Genomic DNA, 25,837 nt, shown 5'->3' with positions numbered 1-25,837 from the left:
TTGTTTCAGTGTATGTCTAGGAACTTAACACTCTGTTAAAATAAAGTGATTATTTCTTAATCAGAGAAAATCACTTTGACTACATAAATCATGAAAGGAAAATTTAAGGACTATTAAGTATTTTGGTAACATAATTCTCGAAAAAGTTGTAAAAGGACATTTTCTTTTTCAGATGTAAATGAAACTGCAAAACTAAGGAGAATTTGTAATTAGTGCCTCTGTTTACTTCTCCCTGGCTCACTCAGTAATGCGTTATTCACCTGTTTCATGCTCCACCACTCTTGAGAATTATTTTTGTTAATTTCACTAATGCCATTCCTCCCCACCTTCTGTGCTGCCAGTAAAACAGTATCTTTTCTCATACTTCATTTTCTGAAGCACTGGGAATTTTAATCCATCCTCTACTGGCTTTCCTTCCCCTTGGCCTGTGTTATACTGTACTTCTTCATTCAACTCCCTCTCCCTAACTAATATTAACTTCATTGTTCCTCTGTCTTTTTCTGCTCTCTACATGTGACATTTCTCAAGGTATTATCTTTTTTCTTGCTTTCTCTACACTCTTTTCCTTACTTATCTCATTCCACAGCTTCAGCTGTTGTCTCTCTGTTAAACTACTAAATCTGTATTTTAGATGCAAACTTTTCAGCCTTTATTTCCAGATAACTTCTGGATCTTTATTTTGCATGTCCCCAAACTCAACTCATCTAAAACTGAATTCATTTTGATTTTGTCAAGTCACCCTTTCTCTCAACATTTCTTTTTCTGTTTTTGCACCACCATCCTTTCACTCTCCTAGGACTCAAACCTGAAAAGATTTGCATTTTTTTTCAGCTTCTTTATTTCTGTATCACAATTGCCAAACTCTCTTAATTCTTCTGAAAATATATCAAAATTGTCTTCATTTTTATTGTCACCATTATCATTACATTTTATTGTACAAATAGTGTTCTTACTACCTTGGTGTCCCTCATTAGGCAGCAAACTCAGCCCTTCAGACACTGTAGTTCCATAAATGATTGTTGAATGAAATGAAATAATATGCATTTCCCCCTGACAGTAGAGGATTAATTTTGGCAGTAAACAGACCAGGGTTTTCTTTCTCCCTCCCCCAAAATTAGCTGTAAAATTCTCACAAAAATAAAATTTACCTGAAACTGGAAGGGAATTCTTAAATAATTATTACTAGAAAATAAACCTGTGCTCAACTAAACTTGATGGGATTTGCTTGTGGATTTAACTTTTTTTCTGAATGTTTATAATCGATGTGAATTTGACTAAGTATTGACTATATTCCACAGAATTAGTAGCTAGACTTTTTAGCTATTCTTCATATTCTAGTACAGGTGTTTTTAATATGGCAGATTTTGAGCAGTAGTTTAATATGCTATATTTATATATCTGGTTGTAGAAAAGTCTGAACAACGTAGTTCATACTTTTCACTGCAAAGTATTATATATTGTGAAGGGTAAAATTCATGACATAGATTGATATTTTGCCTGTTGTTTCTTAATTTGTCTGCTTTTAAAAACGGAAACCATTTGTTACTGAAATAGTTCATGTTTCATCATTTATGAATAGCTTTGTCATAGCTAAATCCATTAATAACTAGTATGTTGCAAAATAAACTAATAATGTTGTTAAAATATTGTACCAGTCCAGGGATCTCCAAATTTTTGACCAGCTTCTTACCACTAACAAAACATGCAAGGAGATACTAAGTGAAATTATTCTGAGATTATTATTATGAAGTTTTTGCCCCAAATCTTAATTTAGTCTTCTTGATTATTTAAGACTAGAGGGCCTCATGGGGAGGAATCTTTCTGCTTGGCAGGAGGCAGGCTGAAAGTCCTCTTTGTTAAAAGCAGACTTATCTCCTTGGCTTTTTTCGTACAGGCTCATGTCCTTGTGTCTGCCCTAGGTGCTACCACTTAAATGGCAAGGAAAGGAAAAGGAAAAAGAATATATTGCTAATGCTTGATCTTTCTGCTTATTCTGAATTTTGTTCAGTCATTAGGTCAAGCAGGAAGCCGTCTTAGGCCTTTCAGCAACACATGCTATTACAACTTTCCAGAGGAAAACCAGAGACTGGTATTTCCAGGAGACCAAATCCAAGGAGATAACTTGCCATAGTAGTTCAAATATTGCATCATACCAAACCTTTGACCTCCTGATACCTACCTAGAGCAATAAATGTTATTGCCTGTGGTTCTCATCTTAAATTAGAATGGGGAGAGAGAAGGGAACTTGGAGGACTTTTGTACCACCACAGTCGCCTACCCCCTAGTTGGAGCATGCCACTAATGTGTCAATAATCTGTTCACAGAAATCACTGCACAGTCAGATGCTAGTGAAATTCGACAGGACTGGAAACCTACATTCCTTAGTAATGAAGAGTTTACACAATTAATGTTAGAGGTATGTCCAGATTTAACTTCTGAAAAGTTTTATTTTCCTCAAAAAATTAATCACAGGGGTAACTAATTTTAATGTAGTTTTAACAATATTAATTTAATGTTGAAAAATTTTAATTCTATGTGAATCAGTAAACTATATCTTAAAATTAATCAGTGCAAGCATTGTAAGCAAACAGTACTATCTGATGAAGTGATGCCAAATTTTTATATTTTCATTATTATCTGAATTTTTGAGAAGCTTAATAAAAGTCAGAGAACTATAGCTACCTGAACTATAGCTCAAGTCTCAACCTGAGACCACATTATCAGCATTCAAATGAAGAATAATACATGTTATTCATCACACATTAAATATTATAAAATGCATCCCACTGGACAGTAGTACTTTTTTAACAAATTAAAATTTACCTAAAAACAATGTATAAAATGATAATAAATGAAGTATTTTGAAAATGGAAGACAAATGAAATATACCTTGAAAGGCAACTCTTGCTTTTTAAATTTTTTTTTATTGATTTTTAGAGAGAAAAACATCAATTTTTTGTTCCACTTATATTTATGCATTCATCAGTTTATTCTTATATGTACCCTGACTGGGGATTACAACTGCAACCTCAAAAGGCAACTCTTAATTCAAGAAGAAACTTTTAAAAGGAAATAAGTAAATGTTCTTCTGTGACAAATTTATTTTTGAAAACAATTCAGAGCATATTTGCTTGTAATTGCAAAACTTCATATAGTAATGATAAAATATACAAAAATTTTGAGTCACTACTTTTTTACTTTTTAATGGTTTCCTGCGTAGGTCAATATAGATAACCTATGCACACAAAGTATACAGAGTTCAGTATCTAAATTCCATGAAAACTTACAATAAATAGGAAATAGGGGTAGTATACTTTGGCAGTAATGGTTAAGGACAAGAAAAATAGATATATAACAAAATAATATAGAAAGAGTAGAGGAAAGCAATTGAGGTGAGGTTGCAGGTGTTAAATAATTTACATCTTTTGTCCTGCTGGTTCGGGTCTGTTCTACACTTTAAGCATTTATCTGTGTCATGTGTGCATAGGGAGGGACAAAAGTAGTTTTACAGTTATGAGGATGTGAAACAGAATGTATTCTTGTATTATTATTTATTAATTATTTTCTAACAAACAACTGTAAACCTACTTTTGCTCTATCCTGTATATGTAATGGCTGTGTCTCAAGTGTCTTTGTATAGCAACTAAAGTCTGAAGCAACCTAGAGTATTTTGCAAATTGAGTTATTTTTTTCTGTTTATACTTTGGATGGAACAGTTAATTGATAGATTAATTAAGTCTACATATATTCAGCAGAAATGTTAACATGATAATTTGTTGGAATATAAATATATTGCATATATTTCAGCCTGTACTTAAAATCTGCAGTATACCTGGCCACTTTTCATATATTAACTCAGTGAATCCTCACAATAATCTTATGAAGTAGACCTATTAGTATCCCTTTCTTACTGCCAGATGAGGAAATTGAAGAACAAAGAGATTATGAAACTTGTCCAAAGTAGCATTTAGTAAGTAGGTCAGCCAGGACTTTTTGGCTCTCTGATCCCATGGCCTCAGCCCCTGTGAAACTTCTTTTCAGTGAAAACTAGCCATGGCATGGAACTTGTAGCTCAGTAGCCCACAATTAGTTCTTTAACTTAGTCAGTTATAAACCAAAAAATAGTTTCTGATTTTGTTAAATATTTTTTCTAAAAAGTAGTTTGACATTGTCCAGAATTATGTCTTTAGGTAATAAGTAGTGTGTTTATGAAAGGGTGCACACAGCTAATGTCTACAACAAAGGAAATAAGTAACTCAGTTAATTACTCTAATTTTATGATTATGTTTTCAGTATAGTTGTTTATTAAGATATGTGGTAATCATTAACTATTTATCCTGCTTCATTGGTATTAAAAATTTCTTACAATTCATAAAGTTGCATACTATCTACATTCATATTAACATTAATGAAGGTAAGTCACCAGTTTACTAATAAGCTAAACAGAAAAAGCATTGTATTTAATTTTGTTTACAATGATCAGATCTTTATTAATGCTAAAACACATGTAATACATATTTACTATTTAAAGAATAATATTTATGAAATGCAACAGAAAATTTGAACATATTTAAATTAGTTGTCTCATAATTATCCTCACAGCTTTTAGTATTGTATTCCTGAGAAATGTTACATTTATTTATTTTTAATATGTCAAGCATATTTTTTATTTTTAGTGAGTGTTTATAACTATTAGGTAAATATGTATTCTAACATTAATATGCTAGGATTAAAGACTGTACATAAATATGTATATATACTGCAATTTGGGCCCAACTAACCTAGATGTGTTACTGTTGGCTAGTCACATGTATCAGATTATAGGTAGGCAGTGTAGAGGACCATTTTCAGCAGAATTTCAGATGTAGGCTATGTCTTGATCTTGGAATGCTAGAGCTGCTAGTAGAAGGTAGTTTGTTCACTTCAACCTCTTCGTTTTATGGATGAAGCTTAGAGAATCTGCAGCTTGTCCAGGGTCAGATAGCTAGTTTAATGGAAGAACTAGGACTGAGATCTTAAAATTCACTTATAATTTATGTGTTGGCTGTTTCTCCCCCCATTTCTCCATTGCCATCTGTCTCTCCCTCTCTTTACTCTGCTGCAAGGAATATTCTTTGCAATCCTTAGCAGGGACATAGAATATAGCCAAGGAGATCAGGGCAATTTAGCTTGACCTCTGTGAAAGTCATCTTTATGTGAAGTCATCTCTTAGTGTGTTGTTATTTCCCTCAGAAGCTGGTAGCTCTCTCTGGTCATGCACAAGTGAAGGGCTAGTGCCCCGTCAACTTCATTTTAGCTGTAGATCCACAAGGAGCTTCTGTCCCCTTCCCTGGGACTTCCATTTCAGTCTTCCCCAGATTAAACACTCACTAACAAACAAGGTTTACATAGTCCTTTTATTGTGGGTCAAGTAGATATCAAATAGGAAGACAAGTTTGAACTAAGGAGCCTTTACTTTATATCATACAGTGTGGAAGAGGGCTAAGCTTCACAGTCTTCAGTCTTGAGATGAGGATGTCCTTGTCTGGCTTGCTTCCTCTTCCATGTCTCTCTGATCTTCCTCGTCCAGGCCATCTTCAGGCCTTGCGTATCCATCTACTTGCTTCGGAAATGACATCCCTCCACTCAAAAGAAGTTTGGGCCCTGGTTCTATCATTGCCTTAAGAATTTGGCAACCTACTGGTGAAGGCTTTGCTGAATTTTTGCCTGCTTTGAAAGAGGAAAGGGTAGGCTGAGTCCTAGGAGTGTGATTAAGTCCTTAAGAGTTCTGATTTCAATTTATTCTCTTTACCCAAGAGAGCTGGCACCCTGATTTTTAGCATATATCCTAAGAGCAAATACAGATCATCATAGTAAATACTAATTTGCTGTCAAATTTGATATAATGTAGCTTTACGTGAGAAAAGCTGGTTCTTAATGACACCATTTTGACCCTTTTCCGTATTAAATTATAACTGGCATTATTATACTGAGTTGTTTTTATAAAAATAATTTCATGAATTTGCATAAATTACAAGGTTTTTTATCCCCTTCTACATTAGCTAAGACTGGGTTTGTCTGAACCATTTTAGAAGGTAGTCATTTACTCAGAATAAATTCTTTGTAATATCCAAATCTCTCCCCCAATAGAAAGGGAGGTGGTGATGCCTTTTTCCATACATTAAACATATATTTCAACAATTACTTAGAAATAGAGGGAGGTTGCTTTAACTGTCAGCTCCATAAATTATATACAAGTAATTTTTATCTACTGTATGCTATACATATGCTAGATGCTGCAGGTACAATGTTGAAGAAGATAAATTTGGTTCTTACCAGAGAGTGCTGTCCTATGAGAGAGTCCTATAATTAAAGAAGAAATCAAGTATAGTGTGATAACTGTTTTGAGAGAAGAGGAATTCCTCTTGCTATCTTTTCTGCTGAATATCTTCAGCATCTTCCCAACTGGATTTTCCTTTCCTTCAGCCTGAAAATATACTTCAGTTACCTTTTTTTTAAAATGATTTTCCTTTGATATTTAGTTCCTTTAAAACTTCCATTTCTCCTTTCTTCCCTTCTAAAGTTCTTGATAGAGTGGTTTATAAATGCCCTCTGATCATCCACTCATCTCTAAATTCATTGTAATCTAATTTTCCTGTTTACATATCTTTTGAAAGTCACCAAATTCATTTCTCATTTTCTCGTTTCTTATCCTATTTCATCTTATTTTACGCTGAACCAAACCTCTTCCTCCTCATTTCCATTGTCATGTCTTCTTGTAGTGACTTCCTCTGCGACAGTGGATTCTGTCTTCTCTGTCATTTTCTCTGGTACTTGTCCTCCTCATCCCCAACATGTAGGTAACTCCAAGAATTTGTCTAGCATGCAGATCTGCAGATCTCACTTCTTCAGCTGTCACTTTTGTGCCTAAGATTCTCTAGTGAAAATAATTTATAATATATGAAGTACAGGATCTCTTTATTATTAAGTATTATATCCCCTGCACTGGCTTCTCTGCTGAACTGTAACTTCACATTTCTCAGTGTTTGCCTAAGTCCTTTCTTCTCTATTCTTAACACTCCTAATTTCATTCAGATTCTCATCAACTTCTGACTATTCCAAAAAGCCACTGAGATTTTCCTAACTTAATTATTTTTTTTCCGCTAAGTCCATTTTGCACACTACTTCCAGACCAGTCTTGAACAGAGTCCTTATATCTTAACCTGGCACTCCAAGGTTTTTCATGATCTGACCTCAGCCTACATTTTCAGCTGGATTCCATTTCACTTTATTCCTCATGTATTTCCCTACAGTTCAGTCATATACTCTCTGTTGATATATACAAAAGGTGATAAAGTATTTTTTATGTCCCAAAGACATATTATTGATGACACGTGTGTGCTTCAGAGATATTAGCATCTTCATATAAGTTCATCTTCATATAATATGTGAATGATAAAGGTAGAACATTAAGCCTATCTTTTAGAAACCAGCTATTCAATTGATAGCCATAGAGTGTTTTTTTCTGTCCAAAAGCATTTTTAAATGCACAAAGATATATACTATACTGTGGAACTGTAAAGGGGAAAAGCTAGCATTTTGATAATGCTCTGGAAATTTCCACATTACATTATTTGTTATTTAGTAAGTTAGATTTTTATTTCTGTGCAATGAAACATTTTTCTTTTCACTTAACTGACCATTATGTTTAATTTCAGGCTCTTGATGGTTTTTTTTTAGCAATCATGACAGATGGAAGCATAATATATGTGTCTGAGAGTGTAACTTCATTACTTGAACATTTACCAGTAAGTATAAAAATCCTGTGATCTCTTTCTTATTTGATGCCTGTTATAAACATTGTAAAGCACTAGGAAATGTACCTCCAGAACAGTGTTGAACAATAAGCAGAGTGAGGAGAGCTCAAAATACAACGTCTGTGTTTTGACATGGCTGTGATTTCTCAGTTCAGTCATGAGTCTGTAATCTGTAGTAATTATTCAACAATGGTTTTATTTAACCTCTGTTTGTCCTGCCCTCTTTTTTTTTAATGCAGAGTTTTCAGTGTTTCCTTGTTAGTTAGGCTGGTGAAGATGTTGCTAAATCACTGAGAATATCTTGAGAATAACTAAATTTCTACTGATATACTTGTTGCAGCTGGAGGAACTCAAATAATTTTCTCAAAAGAATGACTTAGAAGAACATACTTAAAGTAATAGGTACAGAACTTTTGTGCTATGTGGCTTGAATTGATAATGCTATAATGGCCGTGTTCAGTTTGTTATCAGTATGACCTTAAAGGTACACAATTAGAAACAAATTTAATTGTGTAATTTTGATAAAGATGGTGAATACCAGAATTACATGTTTGTGGTTTTACTGAACAGGTATTTATTGAACATCACCTCTCTGCTAGACACTGTTGGGTGTTCTGTTGCAGTTGATGGTTTTAATGAATTTGAAGTTTTTATTTGATATGTAATGTTCTTATCTAAAAATATTCTAAAGTTACTTATAAATTACACTTAGAGTGTCTGTCTCTTGAAAATTTATAACTACAAAATACCTGGTTCGTAAAGGTCTCTTTCAAGAGATTTTGGAAAGCACTATCTTCCTCCCTCTGATCACTTTGCCACTTCATAATTTATACACAGAATGGATGCTATACTTAAAAGACCAGATCCTAAAAGGATAAGTTTTTCTATAGAAAGGCAGGCAGTAAGTAATTTGTTGATTTCTTTGGCTCACACAGAAAATGACTCGGCTTTAATGCTTTTCCAGGGGCTTTCTTTAACAGTAAACTCTAGTAGGAGGCGATTAGCCCAACATCTACAAATTGAGAGTAAACAGTGAGATTATAGAATATGTAAGTAAACTAGTACGGGCAGAGAAAAGGACAGATTGATTGACTGAGTGTTCTGGGCAACTCTTTTTTTAAAAATCACATAGTGAGAAAAGCTAGGAAAAGAAACCCACTGTAGGATTAATATATGATTAAAATAAGATTAAGGAATTTAAATAAAGGTATAATTATATACTTTTTCACTGTATATAATTGCATAGATTTTTCTTTTCATTATGTATAGAAACTATGTAATCTTTTAAATTTTTTTTTAATTTAGTCATAATCAGAGCATCATTTACAGTGTGGTCACACTATAAAAGCCTGCTTCTTAGGCACTTTCCTTGAACTTCATTCAGAATTAGATGCCCTTCCCCTTTGTTTCCTACATCACCTTATGCACGTTGCCATCATGACACAGTGAATTATAATTTTCTGTGTATTAGGATAATTTTGGTAGGTGTGTGTATGCTTCTTAAATGCAGAAATTTTATCTCTATCTACATGGGCTAGCTAGTTTCTCAGGGAGGCATTCAATAAATTCTTATTGAATGTGTAAAAATAAGTACGCTATTCGATGTGGCTGCTTTAAACAAATTCCTTTCTAATGGCACACTGGTGTTGAATCTTTAGTGAGGTAGAGTCTAATTGATTTTTGCAATAGATAACACGTGACAGATCTAAGCATTTGATCATTAACATTCCCTTCCTCAATGAAAACCCTATTCACCTTTCCATTTCTTCCTGGATTTAAAAAAAAAAAAACTTTTTAGAATTGTTTTTAGATTACAGAAAAGTTAAGAAAATAGTACAGAGAGTTCCCATGTGACCCATACCCAGTTTCCTCTGTTACTAACATTACCTGGATCTTTTTAATTGTTTGTATTAGTCAAAGCATCTAGACTGGCAGGTGAATTTTTGGGCAGAGGAGATTGCTGCTGCTGCTCCTGTAGACCCATTTCATTCCATACGAAGTTAATAGTATCCTTTATTGATAGTTTTTTTCTGCTCACCAGTTACTATGGATACTTACTTTCACATCACTGACATTGCTGAATTGTATATTACTTGATGGCTTAAAAATGTAAACACAGTGTTTTTGAGGGGGGAATAGGAAACAAATGTTTTTTAAGGAGAAGAATATTTAGGATCAAATGTAAGGGGAAAAATACGTGACTTTCTCTTTTGGAGTTGTCAATAATTAAACTGTAGTTAATGCTAAACAGAGGCTATAAAACAGTGCTGTCCCTTTCTTTGTGTCTTAATATACACACCTATTGTTTAAAATAAAATTTTGACTGTTGCAAGAAGGGAAAAAACATTAGCAAATCTCTGAGTTAGGCTTTAGTGTTTATAATTCAGTTTTGTTGAGAAATTAAAACTTGCCATCTTAATCAGTGGTCAGTAGGACTTCAAATTATAATTTAAACTTTAAATCTGATTATAACATTGCAAGACTAATTCTGTAAGTCCTGCAAAATAAAATGTTTTCTTAACTTTGTCACTTCATACTTAGTAAATCAGACACATTTAACCTATTTGTGGCTGACAATTGGGCATAGATGCTTTATTCATTTGTGATTGGAAAGGAAACTTACAGATTTTTTTCTCCTGATCTGGCTTTGTATGACTAAGTTATAGGGTCATGCCATCTTAGTGCCTGAAATGATTTTAGACATCCTTAGCCTAGCCCCTGTATGTTTTCAGCAAGAAATATGAACCTAGAGAAACTGAAGTTAACTTTTGTGGAAATTTCAAGGCACCAAGTCAGTGTCTTACATTGCAAGCTTAATATTTGTAAAATTTTACAGGTAAAGATTGATTTCCTCATGCTTAGTTAAGTGTATTCCTCAGAAAGAATATATTAAATTTGTAACCAAGTAATATAGGGAAGATGATGAACCACATTATGCTTAACAGAGTCCAGAACTAAAAGGGCCACTATTAAGATACTGGATGTACCTTTTCTACTCCTCTTAACATGATAGTTTGGAAATCTAAACACAAATGTCTTTTAAGAAAGTCAGTACAATCTTTAGCTGAAATATGTAGAAATACAGTATAGAATTTTTTGAATAGTTATGTAATAATTATGAAAGCTTATTTGGTAGGGTCAGAATGTTTCACACTTGTATATAAGGAATGCAGTTGTTTAAAAAAACATGTTTAACATATCCTTAACTCTTTCTCTGAGGAGTTTTCAGTCCTTTCTATGCAGCAGCTCTGTACAGCTATTATTTAACTGCCAGTGGCCTGTCTGCCTGAGGGAAAAGATAATTGGTAACAGTGCGTAATTTCCATAAAACAATCATATTAACCACATGTAGGAAAGACAGTCTATTGATTTATATCATACGAGTAAGTCAGCAGGAGTTACATTTCTTCATGAAAATGATTGAAGGAGATAAAAGGATCAAGATAGTTGTCCTTTTTTCTTTCCTTTGAATCATCATTGCCCCCTTCAGGGCAATATCAAGTATGATTAGCTTCATTTAGAGATTTAATTTAATTTTATTTTTCATTTAGAGATTTTAATGTAGTGGTTAATGGAAAATTTGACACATTAGTTAATTAGTTGCCTGGTAACTCTGACACTTCAGACAATAAAGCAGGGGTGTCAAACTCATTTTCACTGGGGGCCACATCAGCCTCTTGGGTGCCTTCAGGGAGCTAAATATAATTTCAGCTCCTTAACAGTTAAGGAGTAGTTACATTTATACAGTCCTAAAATTATTTTGGCCCTTTGAAGGCAACTGTGAGGCTAATTTGGCCCCTGGTGAAAAAGAGCTTGACACCCCTGCAATAAAGTTTTCAGGGGAAGTAGAATGGTGGGAAGGCAGTGCTGGTGATCCTATCACTCTGTACTAACCATTCATATTGTTTTTTTTTTTTTTACTTTTTAAATATATTTTATTGATTATGCTATTACAGTTATCCCAATTTTTCCCCCTTATTCCCCTCTACCCTGCACCCCCCTCCTATCAGCATTCCCCCACCTTAGCTCATGTCCATGGGTCATACACATAAGTTCTTTGGTTTCTCCACTTGCCATACTATTCTTAACCTCTCCCTGTCTATACTGTACCTACCATTTATGCTACTTATTCCCTGTACCTTTTCCCCCATTTCCCCCCGCCCCTTCCCCCGCTGATAACCCTCCATCTGATCTCCAGTTCTGTGATTCTGTTCCTCTTCAAGTTGTTTGCTTTGTTTTTGTTTTGGGTTGTTTTTTAGGTTCAGTTGTTGATAGTTGTAAGTTGTCATTTTACTGTTCATGGTTTTGATCTTTTTTTTCTTAGATAAGTCCCTTCAATGTTTCATATAATAAGGACTTGGTGATGATGAACTCCTTTACCTTGACCTTATCTGGAAAGCACTTTATCTGCCCTTCATTCTAAATGAAAGCTTTGCTGGGTAAAGCAATCTTGGATGTAGGTCCTTGCCTTTCATGACTTGGAATACTTCTTTCCAGCCCCTTCTTGCCTGTAAGGTCTCTTTTGAGAAATCAGCTGATAGTTTTATGGGAACTCCTTTGTAGGTAACTGTCTCCTTTTCTCTTGCTGCTTTTAAGATTCTCCCCTTATCTTTAATCTTGGGTAATGTAATTATGATGTGCCTTGGTGTGTGCTTCCTTGGGTCCAACTTCTTGGGGACTCTCTGAGCTTCCTGGACTTCCTGGAAGTCTATTTCCTTTGCCAGATTGGGGAAGTTCTCCTTCATCATTTTCTCAAGTAAATTTTCAATTTCTTGCTCTTGTTCTTTTCTTTCTGGCATGCCTATGATTCAGATATTAGAACATTTAAAGTTGTGTCAGAAGTTCCTGAACCTCCCCCCATTTTTTTTTTTTTTTTTGAATTCTTGTTTCTTCATTCTGTTCTGGTTGAATATTTATTTCTTCCTTCTGGTGCAAGCCGTTGATTTGACTCCTGGTTTTCTTCCCATCACTGTTGGTTCCCTATACATTTTTCTTTATTTCACTTTGCATAGCTTTTACTTCTTCCTCTATTTTGCAACCATACTCCAGCATTTCTGTGAGCATCCTGATTACCAGTGTTTTGAAATCTGCATCTGAGAGGTTGGCTATCTCTTCATTCTTTAGTTGTATTTTTTTCTGGCGCTTTGATCTGTTCTTTCATTTGGGCCATATTTTTTTGCGTCTTGGCGTGCCTATTATGTAGTAAGGGGCAGAGGCTTAGGTATTTACCAGGGCAGGGCAACCCACTTCCCTTCGTTGTGGCACTGTATGTGGGGGAGGGGTCCAAGAGGGAACAGTGCTGCTTGCTAGGTGCTTGGCTGGCTTTCAGTCACTTCTTCTGCTACTCACAAGCAAATTGGACCCTTCTAGTGCTGATTCCTGGATGGGTGGGTTTGTGTATGTTCTAGGACCCTGTGGGTCTCTCCAGTGAACTCTCCTGTGAGGCTGAGAGTTTTCTCCCACTGCTACAACCCCCACAGGTTTTTTCATTCAGAGATTTTGAGGCCTTATTTTCCTGTACTGGAACTCTGGGTTGTGTAGTCTGTCTCGCTCCCCAGTTATTCCTCCCAGTTTATCTGCATGCAAATGTGGGACCGTCTGGCCTACCAGCTGCCACCTCGCTCGCCCCAGTCCTCTAGCTGTTACCTTGCCATGAGTCCGCTCCACCCCAGCTGCCCATCTCTGCCTCTCCTACCAGGCTGGATGAATGTTTCTTCTTTAACTCTTTGGTTGTTGGACTTCCATACAGTTTGATTTTCTGGCAGCTCTGATTATTTTTTGTTTTTAAATTTGTTGTCCTTCTTTTGGTTATACGAGGAGGCAAAGCATATCTACCTATGCCTAGGATAAATGGCTAGAAATAATGAAATTAAAAAGAAAGGACACTTTGGACAGTTAAAATGACACCTAAGTCAAGTCTCTTTGCCCAGTCTGTGACTAGTCCATTGCTAGTCACATTGCTTTGGTCCATTGCTAGTCACATTGCTTTGGTCCATTGCTGTAGTATATACCACCATAAAGTACCAGAGATTTGGAAATTTGGTAGGGCTATGTCTTGTAGCCAAAGATTTTTCTAATCAACTTTCTTAGTCCTGTTATATTTTAAACATTCAAATCTGGTGAAACTCACCTGTTGGTATCATTTATCAAACTTTCCAGGTCATATTAATCATGGACGTGATGACATTAGTATCAGAGTCAGGGAGGTCATATTAACTGTCTTCTGCTTTCTCTTGTTTTTAGAGTTGTGTTCTGTAACTCGATATTTGTCAGTTTTCACAAATAATCAGAAGTTAATTGCATATTTACCTGATGTTTTAAGAGTGATATACTTTTGAAATGTATGTCTCTTGAGTCACTAAAGTTATTTTCTTGAATTTCTTTTTTCAGTCTGATCTTGTGGATCAAAGTATATTTAATTTTATCCCAGAGGGCGAACATTCAGAGGTTTATAAAATACTCTCTACTCATCTGCTGGAAAGTGACTCATTAACCCCGGAATATTTAAAATGTAAGTAGCAGCTGTTACGCCAAAAGCTAATTATATTTGGTTATGTTATACTTTGTGACTATGTTATACTGTTTTATGATTTTGTGACAAACACAGACATGTTTAACACATAGCATCATTCCATATACCTTATTAGATCATTTAAAAATTTTAGAAATATATAATATGGAATTATTACTGTATCTTAAAGTCTATTCTAGAGTATATTGAAATCCCATCTCTTATTTTATACTAGTTAGCCATAAAATTGTATTTTACACAAAAATAGAACTATGCAATATATTTTTATTTTTTAAATAAAGTATTTTATGTAATGAGAGAAAATTAAACATTCTCATTTTCACTATAATCAACCAGTAGGACACTGAAACTGGGGAAAAAAAGACCTTCTGTATTTTTAAAAATTATTTTTCTTAAGATTTTATTTATTTTTAGAGAAAGGGGAGGGAGTGGGAAAGAGAGGGAGAGAAACATCGACTGGTTGCCTCTTCCATGCCCCCGACCAGAGATCTGGCCCATAACCCAGGAATGTGCCATGACTGGAAATCAAACCAGCAACCTTTTAGTTGATAGGCTGGCGCTCAATCTAGTGAGCCACACCAGCCAGGGCTAGAGTTATTAAATAAAGAAAATTGTTTGCTTTCATAATTAAAAAATCACTTATTGGATATATCTTATGTGCCAGGCACTTGTGCAGTGTCATAGAAGTGCCAAAAATAGTTTCTGCCTTTGAGAACTACAAAATAAATATTGTGGCATAATCAGACATTTTTCCTAGATTCATTGGACAAATTAATTTGACCAGATAGTTTATTTTCTTCACTAAATTATCCTCTTTAAAATCTGAAATTATTATAACACTATATTTGGTCATTAGTTATTAGGTATTTTCTTCACTTTTTTCATGATTTTTAATTTGAAATTAAGTGGTAATACTGATACTAATTATTTGAAAAGTTACTGGTATTTTGAACCCTCAAATTCTGTAGAAAACTGTCCAAGAATTAAGATACATACACATACGCACAAATATATGTGTATGTAAGTATGTATGAATGTATACCTTTGGTGTGAATGGGTAGCTTGTTGGAAGGAAATGAGAAGAACTAGAGACCAGGAGCAAATTTAAAAGTAGAAAGAAATGACTCAAAGAAGAGAAGGTATGGATGCTAAAGGAATGCTTAACAGTGGTGTGGGCCTGGTCCCAGAGAAAATCATGTGTTCACAGTAGACATAGGAGCATTAACTTTAATATGGGAAGCAAAACTATTCTTTGAAATTAGAGTGAAGTATGAGTAGGAAGAACAGTAAAAATGGGGAAACATGGAGTTGCTTATATCATATCTGTTTTCTCTACTAAGGATATGAGATCATCTCCTAAAGGTACTACACTTATGGACTAAATAAGATGTCATTGAGGACTGCTGTTGAAGAAAATATTGTAAACTTATACAACTTTTATAATTATTTCATGGGTTACAGCACTCATGATAAATCACAAATATATTTTTTCTCCCCTCAGCAAAAAATCAATTAGAATTCTGTTGTCATATGCTTCGAGGAACAATAGACCCAAAGGAGCCATCTACCTATGAATATGTGAAATTTATAGGAAATTTCAAATCTTTAAACAATGGTGAGTTAAAATACTTCTCTCAAAATGTATTTTAGTCTGGTATTCTTTCATGCTGTCAAAGACATGATGTCAATGTTTGAACATCAATAATAACTAAATTTTACCAGAGTAAGTGATAATACATACTTTGTTATTGTTTTAGTATCTACTTCCGCGCACAATGGTTTTGAAGGAACTATACAACGCACACACAGGCCTTCTTATGAAGATAGAGTTTGTTTTGTAGCTACTGTCAGATTAGCTACACCTCAGTTCATCAAGGTATGTTTCTAATTTTATTTCCTAAAGGGGATTCAATTTTATATTTTGAGAGCCACCTTTATGTAAATTTTTTGCTGTTTCCAGAATAACTGAAACTTCCTGAAAACATTAAAGGTAGTGATGGCCATGAGTCTTCAACTATACATGATCATAAGAATTTTGAAGCAAATAATGACTTACCAAGGCACTTAATAATTTATAGAATTCCATTTTGAAATATATGTCCTTTGCAGCTAACCAGTGGTTATATATTACTGTTGTCCTACTTTTGTGTAAAATATTAGGATGCGTTTTTGTATAGTTCATAATCTCATTAAAGGGGAAAGGCCAAAAATGTAGGTAATTTTAAAGATTGTTTTTTGGAATTTTCTTTAGAAATATACAAGTGGCTTTTTACTACATGTAATTTACCTTTTCAGTTTTAAAATTTTAAATAATTTGTTTTTATTTCATGGGTCCCACAAGCAGATGATTAGTAGCAAAGTGGAACAGTGAAATAATTCAACCACTAGAAGAAAGTGACTGCAAGTAAGCCAGGCTGAGATTTTAAATTTAGGGAGATACCATATTGTAGGACAAAGTGCTGAATTAGCAGTGAGAAGATCTTAAACCAGTCTCATTCTTCTTGTTTTAATCTTAGGAAATAAAAGCTGTGGATAATATTAAGTGCTTATTACATGCTGTATACTTTACATGCATTATCTCATTTAATTCTTAAAACAACCCTATAGGTAGATGAGTAGTGTGATCCTCATTTTATATAGAAGGAAACTGAGGCTTAGGAAAGTTAAGTTACTTTCCCAAAGTCAAAGCTATTAAGTGACAGAACTGGAAGTGATTCTAATTCTTTTTCTCTCAAAGTCCATACTCTTAATCACTGCACTGTGCTAGGGAAGATCATTCAAGGACTCAGAGGCAGGTTGGAATACAGTGTTGAGTATGACTAGAGTCTAGGGTTATCGTGTGTGTGGAGGGGGTGGAGATCATGGGAAATGATGTTAGAACAGTCAGCAGAGGCCAAAAGTGAAATGTGTATGTGTCTTTGTTTGTTTCTCCATGCTGAAGATTTCAATTTTAGCCAGCAGAATAAGGAACCACTAAGGTTTTTAAGCTGGGAAGTTACATAATTGTGTTTAGGCATCAGTAAGGTAATTGTGGCCAGAACAGAACATGGGTTGAAGGACAAGGAGACTTGTTTGGAGAGATGCTATGGCAGTAATGTGAACCAGTGATGGCAAAGGGCTAAAGTCTAAACCTGAGACACTGAAGACGAATAGGATCAAATATATTTTTTTTTAACTCAGGTGAATTTGAAAGGATTTAGTAGTAGGCATTTAGGTGGTGAAAGGTGAAGACAAAAGTGCATTGTGGCTCAGATTGCTGGACTATTGATACCACATAGGTATATTTTGTAATGAGATGGAGAATCATTTTAGCTGGGTATAAGGAATAAAGCATTAAGCTCATTTTAGGAAATACTGAATTTGTGATGGGGAACATCTAGACAGTTAGAAATGTGGAACTATAGTTCAGGAGAGAGATCTGATTTCAGAATTAGGATTTGTAGGCATGTGAATAAATGGAGAAATATGTAAAAGAAGTACACGTAGAAGCCTGCATTTATTTATTGCCACGTTTATAGTACTAGAAAATAAAAATGGGTTAAAAAATTGCTTGGGGAAAAATTATCTAATAATGATTTTTATGGCTAACAATATTTAGGATTCTTAGGACAGAAAAGTATTTCTGAATTTTAATTAGTTAATTTATTTGTAGGAAATGTGCACTGTCGAAGAACCCAATGAAGAGTTTACATCTAGACATAGTTTAGAATGGAAATTTCTATTTCTTGATCACAGGTAATTCCATTTTTAAATTTCAGAAAAAGGTAATAGTTATATAAGTGTTTAAATTAATGGATTTCAAGGACAAACTTTTTCTAATCTTGATAAGTCCATTATCCATTTTACAAAAAATAAAAGTTCCCCTTAAAATTGATTTCTAGTTGGAATATTCCTCATTATGGAAAGTTATAATATTGTTTTATATGTAATTTAGGGCACCACCCATAATAGGATATTTGCCATTTGAAGTTCTGGGAACATCAGGCTATGATTACTATCATGTGGATGACCTAGAAAATTTGGCAAAATGTCATGAGCACTGTAAGTAGAATTTAATCTTTCTAGTGATGTAGAAAAAAACTGTATTTAATCCTATAAACAACTATTGTATTAATTGAAAGTGTTAAAAAACAGACTTTTAACCATTTTATATTTTGAAACATAATAGATTGTATTTTATGTGTATAACCAGTCCAGTAAGAATCATAGCTTAAGTTTAAATTAAACTGGTTCCTCCTTTACATATTTCAGTCTGTAATAGTAAGTACAGTTTTATAATAATGATATCTAATAAACCTCATTCTGAAGTGTATAAGTGCTACATCTGGAGTAAGAGAAATAGATTTTTTTGAGAATGCAGTAGTATGTCAAAAAATTAGAATACTTTATAAATTCTGAGTTACAAGTATTATAAGTCTATACAGGAGGTAGGTACACATTTTTAGAACCTTGTCAGAAATTCATAGCGAGGGCTTAATGTTACCTCTCATTATTGTTACTAACAGCAGAAGCATTGTCTCACTGTGCCCTGCATTATTCTGAACAGTTTATTCACCACCACAGCTCTAGAAAGTAGATACTATTATTTTTTCTGCAAGTAAACTAAAGCACAGCAAGGCCAAGTAATTTGCCCACAATCTGGTAACTGATTGGTGGTAGTGATGGGATTAGAGTCTAGACCTACCCCATGACCATATATGCTAGTTATACTTTGTTTTAGTCATAGGTTTTATTTGCTCCTTATCCTCCTCCCCAAAACTACCCTCTTGAATAGCCTCTAAAACTCTAGAGAGTTAAGATATTTTCATGATGCCTTAGGCCATATGAAACTTTAAGCATGTTTTATGATGGCATCAACCACATGGAAAATTTTTAGAGTAAAGTCATTTTAGCATAAAAGAAAACATTACTTACATCAAACAATATGGACACTAAGCTCATGATGACATGTACACACACACACAGAAATTGATACTGATTCTTGACCAGCACTTAATAAGGTTAGTTGATTGAATGCTAGTCCATACAAAATGGATTTTGTGGTCAAGGAAGACTACAAAACACTTCATAATCAATCCATTACCCCCTCCCCTCATTCACTCCTCTGAATCTTGACATACAGTAACATTCTTAAGTTTTTGACAATACTAAATAAGCCTGTTTAACAAAGTTTCCCAAATTAATTTAACTATAACTTCCCCCTGCCTTTTTATGGCTTAATATCTGTTAAAAGGCTGCAGAACTTAGAATCTGCAGAGTGTTTGGGGAAATACTGTCAGAACAAAAGACACACAGACTAAAAGTAAAGGGATGGAAAAAGATATTTTATGTAAATGGAAATTTTAAAAAAGCTGGGGTACAAATACTTATACCTGACAAAAGAGACTTTAAAACAAAGGCTATGGTAAGAGACAAAGAAGTACAGACACTACATAATGATACAGAGAGCAATCCAACGAGAGGATATAACTCTTATGAACATTTATGTACCCAACATAAGAGCATCTAAATATACAAAGCAAATCTTGTGGGCATAAAGGGAGAGATTGACAGTAATATAGTCCTAGGAGGGGATTTAACACCCCATTACAGTCAACAGGTAAATCTTCTGATCGGTAAATCAACAATGAAGCAGCAGTCTTAAATGACACCCTACATCAGATGGATTTAATTGATATTTTCAGAGCATTTTACCCCAAAGCAGCAAAATATGCATTCTTTTCAAGTTCACATGGAGCATTTTCTAGGATAGACCACATGTTAGGACACAAAACAAATCTCATTAAATTTAAGAAGACTGAAATCATATCGAGCATCTTCTCTGACCATAATGGTATAGAACTAGAAATAAATGACAAGAAAAAAACTGAAAAACACACCAAGACCTGAAGGGTAAAATAAAATATTACCAAACAAGGAGATCAAGGAAGAAATCAAAAGATGCCTTAAAACAAATGAAAATGAGAACACACAACCCAAAAATTATGGGACACAGCAAAAGCAGTCCTAAGAGGGAAATTCATAGCATTACAGGCGTACCTCAAAAAAATAAGGAAAATCTCAAATAAATTATCTAACTTTACACTTGAAGGAACTAGAAAAAGAACAAAGCCCAAAGTGAGTAGAAAGAAGGAAGAAGTAAATAAAAAAAGTCTAAAAAAAAACAACACAAAAGATCAATGAAACGAAGAGCTGGTTCTTTGAAAAGATAAATAAGATTGACAGCCTTTAACAAGAGTCATCAAGAAAAAAAGAGAAAACCCAAATAAACAAAAATGAAAGAGGAGAAGTAACAACTGCCACCAAAGAAGTACAGAGGATTGTAAGAAAAGATTACAAACAACTATAAGCCAACAAATTGGACAACTTTGATGAAGTAGATAAATTCCTGGAAGCATACAGTCTTCCAAAACTGAATCAGGAAGAATAAGAAAATCTGAATAGACTGATTAAAACTAATAAAACTGAAGCAGTAATTTAAAAATGCCCAACAAACAAAAGTCCTGGACTGGGTACATTTTACCAAACATTAAAGAAAAACTTACACCTGACTTTCTCAAACTATTCCAAAAAATTCGAGAAGAGGGAAGACTCCCAAGCTCATTTAAGAGGCCAGCATTATCCTAATTCCAAAACCAGATAAAGAAACTACAAAGAAAGAAAATCATAAGCCAATATCCCTGATGAACATAGATTCTGAAATCTTCAACAAAGTATTAGCAAACCAGATCCAGCAATACATTAAAAAGATCATACACTATAATCAAGTGGGATTTATTTTGGGGATGCAAGATTGGTACAGTGTCCCCAAATTAATAAATGTGATATCACATATATTGCATAAACAAAATAAAGGATAAAAAGTGCATGATCATATCAATAGATGCAGTAAAAGCATTAGATAACCCCCAGTGCCTATTTATGATAAAAACTCTCAGCAAAGTGGGAATAGAGGGAACATACCTCAACATGATAGAGACCATATATGGCAGACCCACAGCCAGCATCGTACTAGTGGGCAAAAACTAAAAGTGTTTTCCTTAAGATTGAGAATAACCCAGGGATGTCTGCTTTCACCACTGTTAATTCAACATAGTACTGGAAGTCCTAGCCACAGCAAGCAGATGAAGAAGAAATAAAAGGCATCCAAGTTGAAAAGGAGTAAAACTCATTATTTGCAAGTGATGCGATACTGTACATAGTGAACCCTAAACATTCCACCAAAAGAACTACTAGAACTGATTAGTGAATTCAGTAAAGTAACAGGATACAAAATAAATATCCAGAAACTAGTTGCATTTTATACACTATCAGCATTAGTTGCATTGCAGTAATGAACTATCAGCAAAGGACCCTAAGAAAACAACTCCATTTACATGTGCATTAAAAAAATACCTAGGAATAAACTTAACCAAGGATGTTAAAGAAAATTGTAAGACACCAAAAGAAATTGAAGAATATAAATAAGCATATACCGTCTTCATGGATTAGAAGAATTAACATAATTAAAATATCCATATTACCCAAAGCAATCTATGGTTCAGCACAATTTCTATCAAAATACCAATGGCATATATCACAGAACTAGATTAAATACTCCAAAAATTTATATGGAACCATAAAGGATCGAAGTAGCAGCAACAATCTGAGAAAGAAGAACAGAGTTGAAGGAATCATGCTACCTAATATCAAACTATACTATGAGTCCATAGTTATCAAAACAGCATGATAGTGGCATAAAAACAGACATTGATCAATGGAACAGAATAGAGAGCCCAGAAGTAAACCCACACCTTTATACTCAATATTTAAAAAAGGAGGAAAAAACATACAATGGGCTAAAGATAGTTTGTTCAATAAATGGTGTTGGGAAAATTGGACAGATATATGCAAAAAAACTAGATCACCTTCTTATACTATACAAAAAAATGAAAATGGATTAAAGGCTTAAATGTTAGACTTGAAACCATAAAAATCATTGCAGAAAACATAGGCAGTCAAATCTTGGATATCTCTCATAGCAAATTTTTTTCTGATATATCTCCCCAGGCTAGGGAAACAACAACAAAAAAATAAACAAATAGGACTACATCAAACTAAAAAGTTTTTGCACAGTAAAGGAAATCAACAAAATGAAAAAGACAACCCAGTAAATGGGAGAATGTATTTGCTAATGATACATCTGATGGGGGTTAATATCCACAGTTTATAAAGAACTTATAAAACTCAACACCAAAAATACCCAAACAATCCAATTTAAAAAAGGGCAAAAGACCTGAATAGACACTTCTCCAAAGAGGACATAACAGGTGACCAACAGATACATGAAAAGAGTTTCAATGCTACTAGTCATCAGAGAAATGCAAATTGAAAACACAATGAGATATCACCTCACACCTGTCATAGTGGCTATCACCAATAAATCAATAAGTAATCAAGTGTTGCCAAGGATGTGGAGAAGAGGGAACCCTTGTGCACTGTTGGTGGGAATGCAGATTGGTGCAGCCATTAAAAATGTGCCTGCCTTTGTCACCCAGTGATTCTGGGTCACGTTCAAAGAATACAGTCAAAGAAACTCAAAACACTGACTTGAAAGCATATATGTACCCTTATGTTCATTGCAGTGTTATTTACAATAGCCAAGATTTGGAAGCAGTCCAAGGGTCCATCAGTAGATGAGTGTATAAAAAAAGCTGTGGTACATTTACACAATGGAATACTACTCAGCTGTAAAAATGTGGGAAATCGTACCTTTTGTGAGAGTATGAATGGACCTGGAGAATATTATGCTAAGTGAAATAAGCCAGTCAGAGAAAGACAAGTACCATATGATTTCACTTGTATGTGGAATCTAACAAACAAAATTAACTAACCAGTAAGATAAATAGAAACAGACTCAGACAGATACAGAGAATGGACTGACAGAGTCAGAGGAGAGGGAGATTACTTAATGCTATTACCTTCAATATATCTAGGCAGGAGGAAGTCAATATGTGAATACTTCATTGAGTATTTAGAAATTTATTGTGTATGAAGAGTATCTAAGCTCAGCAATATTTATCTGTAGGTTGGACACTGTGGAAGAGTAATTGCTTGAGACCATATATATATGTAGAATAGACTTTTCTTATAATTGATATATATGTTACTGAAAAGCCAGAAGAATTGTATATATAGATATAAATATAAATTATACTCTTTGCTAAAAAGATTTATTACTTATAAATCAAAAATGTTTTTGTCTTTTTAGTGATGCAATATGGGAAAGGCAAGTCCTGTTATTACAGGTTCTTGACCAAAGGACAACAGTGGATTTGGCTTCAAACTCATTATTATATCACTTATCATCAGTGGAATTCAAGGCCAGAGTTTATTGTTTGTACTCACACTGTAGTAAGGTAAATTCTTTTATAGAATTCCTGATCTATAGAAATACCTATGTGGAGTATTAACAGTGAATTTTGTATGTATAACTCATTAATGAACTACAAAATGGTTTTCCTCATTTTTGACACACTTTTAATGTATTATTAAATTTACCTACATACATTATATAGCAATAAAATGTAGGTATATATACATATATAATTCTCACCACAAATTTTATGGTTAGAACAGCAGTTGTAACTATTTTATGTACCACAGTTAATCATATTAAAGGAAAACTGGAGTAGACAAGCATCCTCTTTCTTTATTTAATTTCTCTTAATTTAAGAACTGTGCAGTTACAGATTATTTATATTAGATATAGAAAAATGCAATTCAAGTTAAGATGTTACACACTGTATCTTAATTGTAAATATGTAGTACCTTTATGTAGCACATGGAAAATAGCCTAGAATGAGCAATGAGCTAGTAACACTGACAAACACTGAATGAGTGCAGATCTGCAGTATTTTAAATGCACGCCAAACACTAAAATTCTATTTTTTTTTAATTTGTAGTTATGCAGAAGTTAGGGCTGAAAGACGACGAGAACTTGGCATTGAAGAGTCTCTCCCTGAAACAGCTGCTGACAAAGTATGTAGCTCACAGTTTAAATAAAATTATTTCTTTCCCATGAAAAATAAGACTCAATAATTTATAGGAAATTTAATTTGTATGAAAAATAATTTATATGAAAATTATTTTCTCACTTGTGACAGGGTTAAATTTTAAATTTAATACTAAAAAATTTTTCTGCTTCTAAAAAAGATTTGAAAGGTCAGCCCTTGCCAGGTGGTTCATTTAGTTGGAGAGCCATCCTGTACACCAAAGGGTCATGGGTTTGATTCCTGGTCAGGGCACATACCTAGCTTGCGGGTTACACCCCCTGTTGGGACACATAGGGGAGGCAACCAATTAATGTTTCTCTCTCACATCAGTGTTCCCCTCTTTCTCTTTCCCCTTTCTTCTCTTTCTAAAATCAATAAAAACATGTCTTCAGGTGAGGATTTAAAAGATTTGAAGGGTCTTCTTTTTAGTGGTAATCAAATGACAGGCATGTGCAGTCTCAGATTTAAACTAACCTTTATTTATTGTCTACAATATGGTAGGCTATGGCTAGGTTCTTTATATGAATTATAAAACAACTTTAACACCTCAGACATCCTTACCTGGTAGATAGTATCCCCACTTGGAAAATATTGGAACTGAGGTTTTTAGAGATGGGTAGCCTTCCCTAAGAACACATGGCTGGGAAGTTATAGTCAGAATTTGAATGCTGGTTTCTTTTATCATTATATCATGTAGAAGTGTAGTGTATTAGCTACCTATGGCTATGTAACAAAACTTAATGGTATAAAATAACACAGTTATTAACTCATAGTTTCTGTGGTTAAGAATCCAGGCAGTTGAGTTGGGACCTCTGGTTCTGAATTGGTTATGAGGCTGCAGTCAAGGTGTCAGCTCAGGTTCTCTTACAAGGCTGTAGTCAAGGGTCAGTGGGGGCCACAGTTATCTCAAGGATCAATTGGGTCAGAATCTCACCTAGGTGAGCTTGTTTTCCAGGCTCACCTTGGTCAATGGAAGGATCTGATTCCTCACATACATTTGGACTGAGGACCTTGACTCCTTGCTGACTGGTAGCTACTGTTCACCCTCAGTTCCTTTCCTCCTGGCCCTTTCCATCAGAGCAAGTATGCAAGAAGATCCAGAGACAGAAAATTCAGCAAAATGAAAGTCAGAGTGTTTTGTAACCTAATCATGGAGGTGATATCATGTCCTATACACAAGAAGCAAATCACTAGGTCACCCTACAGTCATGGGGAAGAATTATAAGGGTGTGACTACCAGGAGGTGTAGGACCCATCATGAGGCATGTCAGAGGTTCCCCAGCATGGGTATTTTTGATCTGAAGAAAATAAGTGAAATTAAAATAGTCAAGAATCTATATAAAAAGTGTGTTAAACAGGCAGCCTGCCAGGGGACAATATGAGGTATTATCCTTCAGTCGTTCAGTAAACTTCATTAAGTACCTTGTGTATGCCAGGAAGTACTGAGCATGGTTCATGGATCTGATGTGAAAGAA

The 25,837-nt window shown here is 34.3% G+C and overlaps 1 protein-coding gene across 13 annotated transcripts in view; it reads left to right on the top strand.

Moving 5' to 3' along the window:
* Window positions 1-25,837, top strand: part of CLOCK (clock circadian regulator) — a 117,529-nt gene that overhangs the window by 64,739 nt on the left and 26,953 nt on the right. For 12 of the 13 annotated variants that reach the window (XM_036020733.1, XM_036020721.1, XM_036020752.1 and 9 more), the window contains 9 exons: window positions 2,325-2,416; window positions 7,698-7,787; window positions 14,187-14,307; window positions 15,830-15,943; window positions 16,086-16,204; window positions 17,981-18,063; window positions 18,263-18,369; window positions 23,579-23,726; window positions 24,273-24,348. In XM_036020733.1, coding sequence (XP_035876626.1) covers window positions 2,325-2,416; window positions 7,698-7,787; window positions 14,187-14,307; window positions 15,830-15,943; window positions 16,086-16,204; window positions 17,981-18,063; window positions 18,263-18,369; window positions 23,579-23,726; window positions 24,273-24,348 — 950 coding nt within the window. The remainder of the gene's footprint in view (window positions 1-2,324; window positions 2,417-7,697; window positions 7,788-14,186; window positions 14,308-15,829; window positions 15,944-16,085; window positions 16,205-17,980; window positions 18,064-18,262; window positions 18,370-23,578; window positions 23,727-24,272; window positions 24,349-25,837) is intronic. The other variant, XM_036020761.1, reaches the window with a different exon arrangement.

The sequence above is a fragment of the Phyllostomus discolor genome, chromosome 1 (genome assembly GCF_004126475.2).
Source record: "Phyllostomus discolor isolate MPI-MPIP mPhyDis1 chromosome 1, mPhyDis1.pri.v3, whole genome shotgun sequence".
NCBI lineage: Eukaryota > Metazoa > Chordata > Mammalia > Chiroptera > Phyllostomidae > Phyllostomus > Phyllostomus discolor.
Note: the sequence above shows the minus strand (reverse complement) of the source record. Positions and strands in the feature narration are given on the sequence as shown.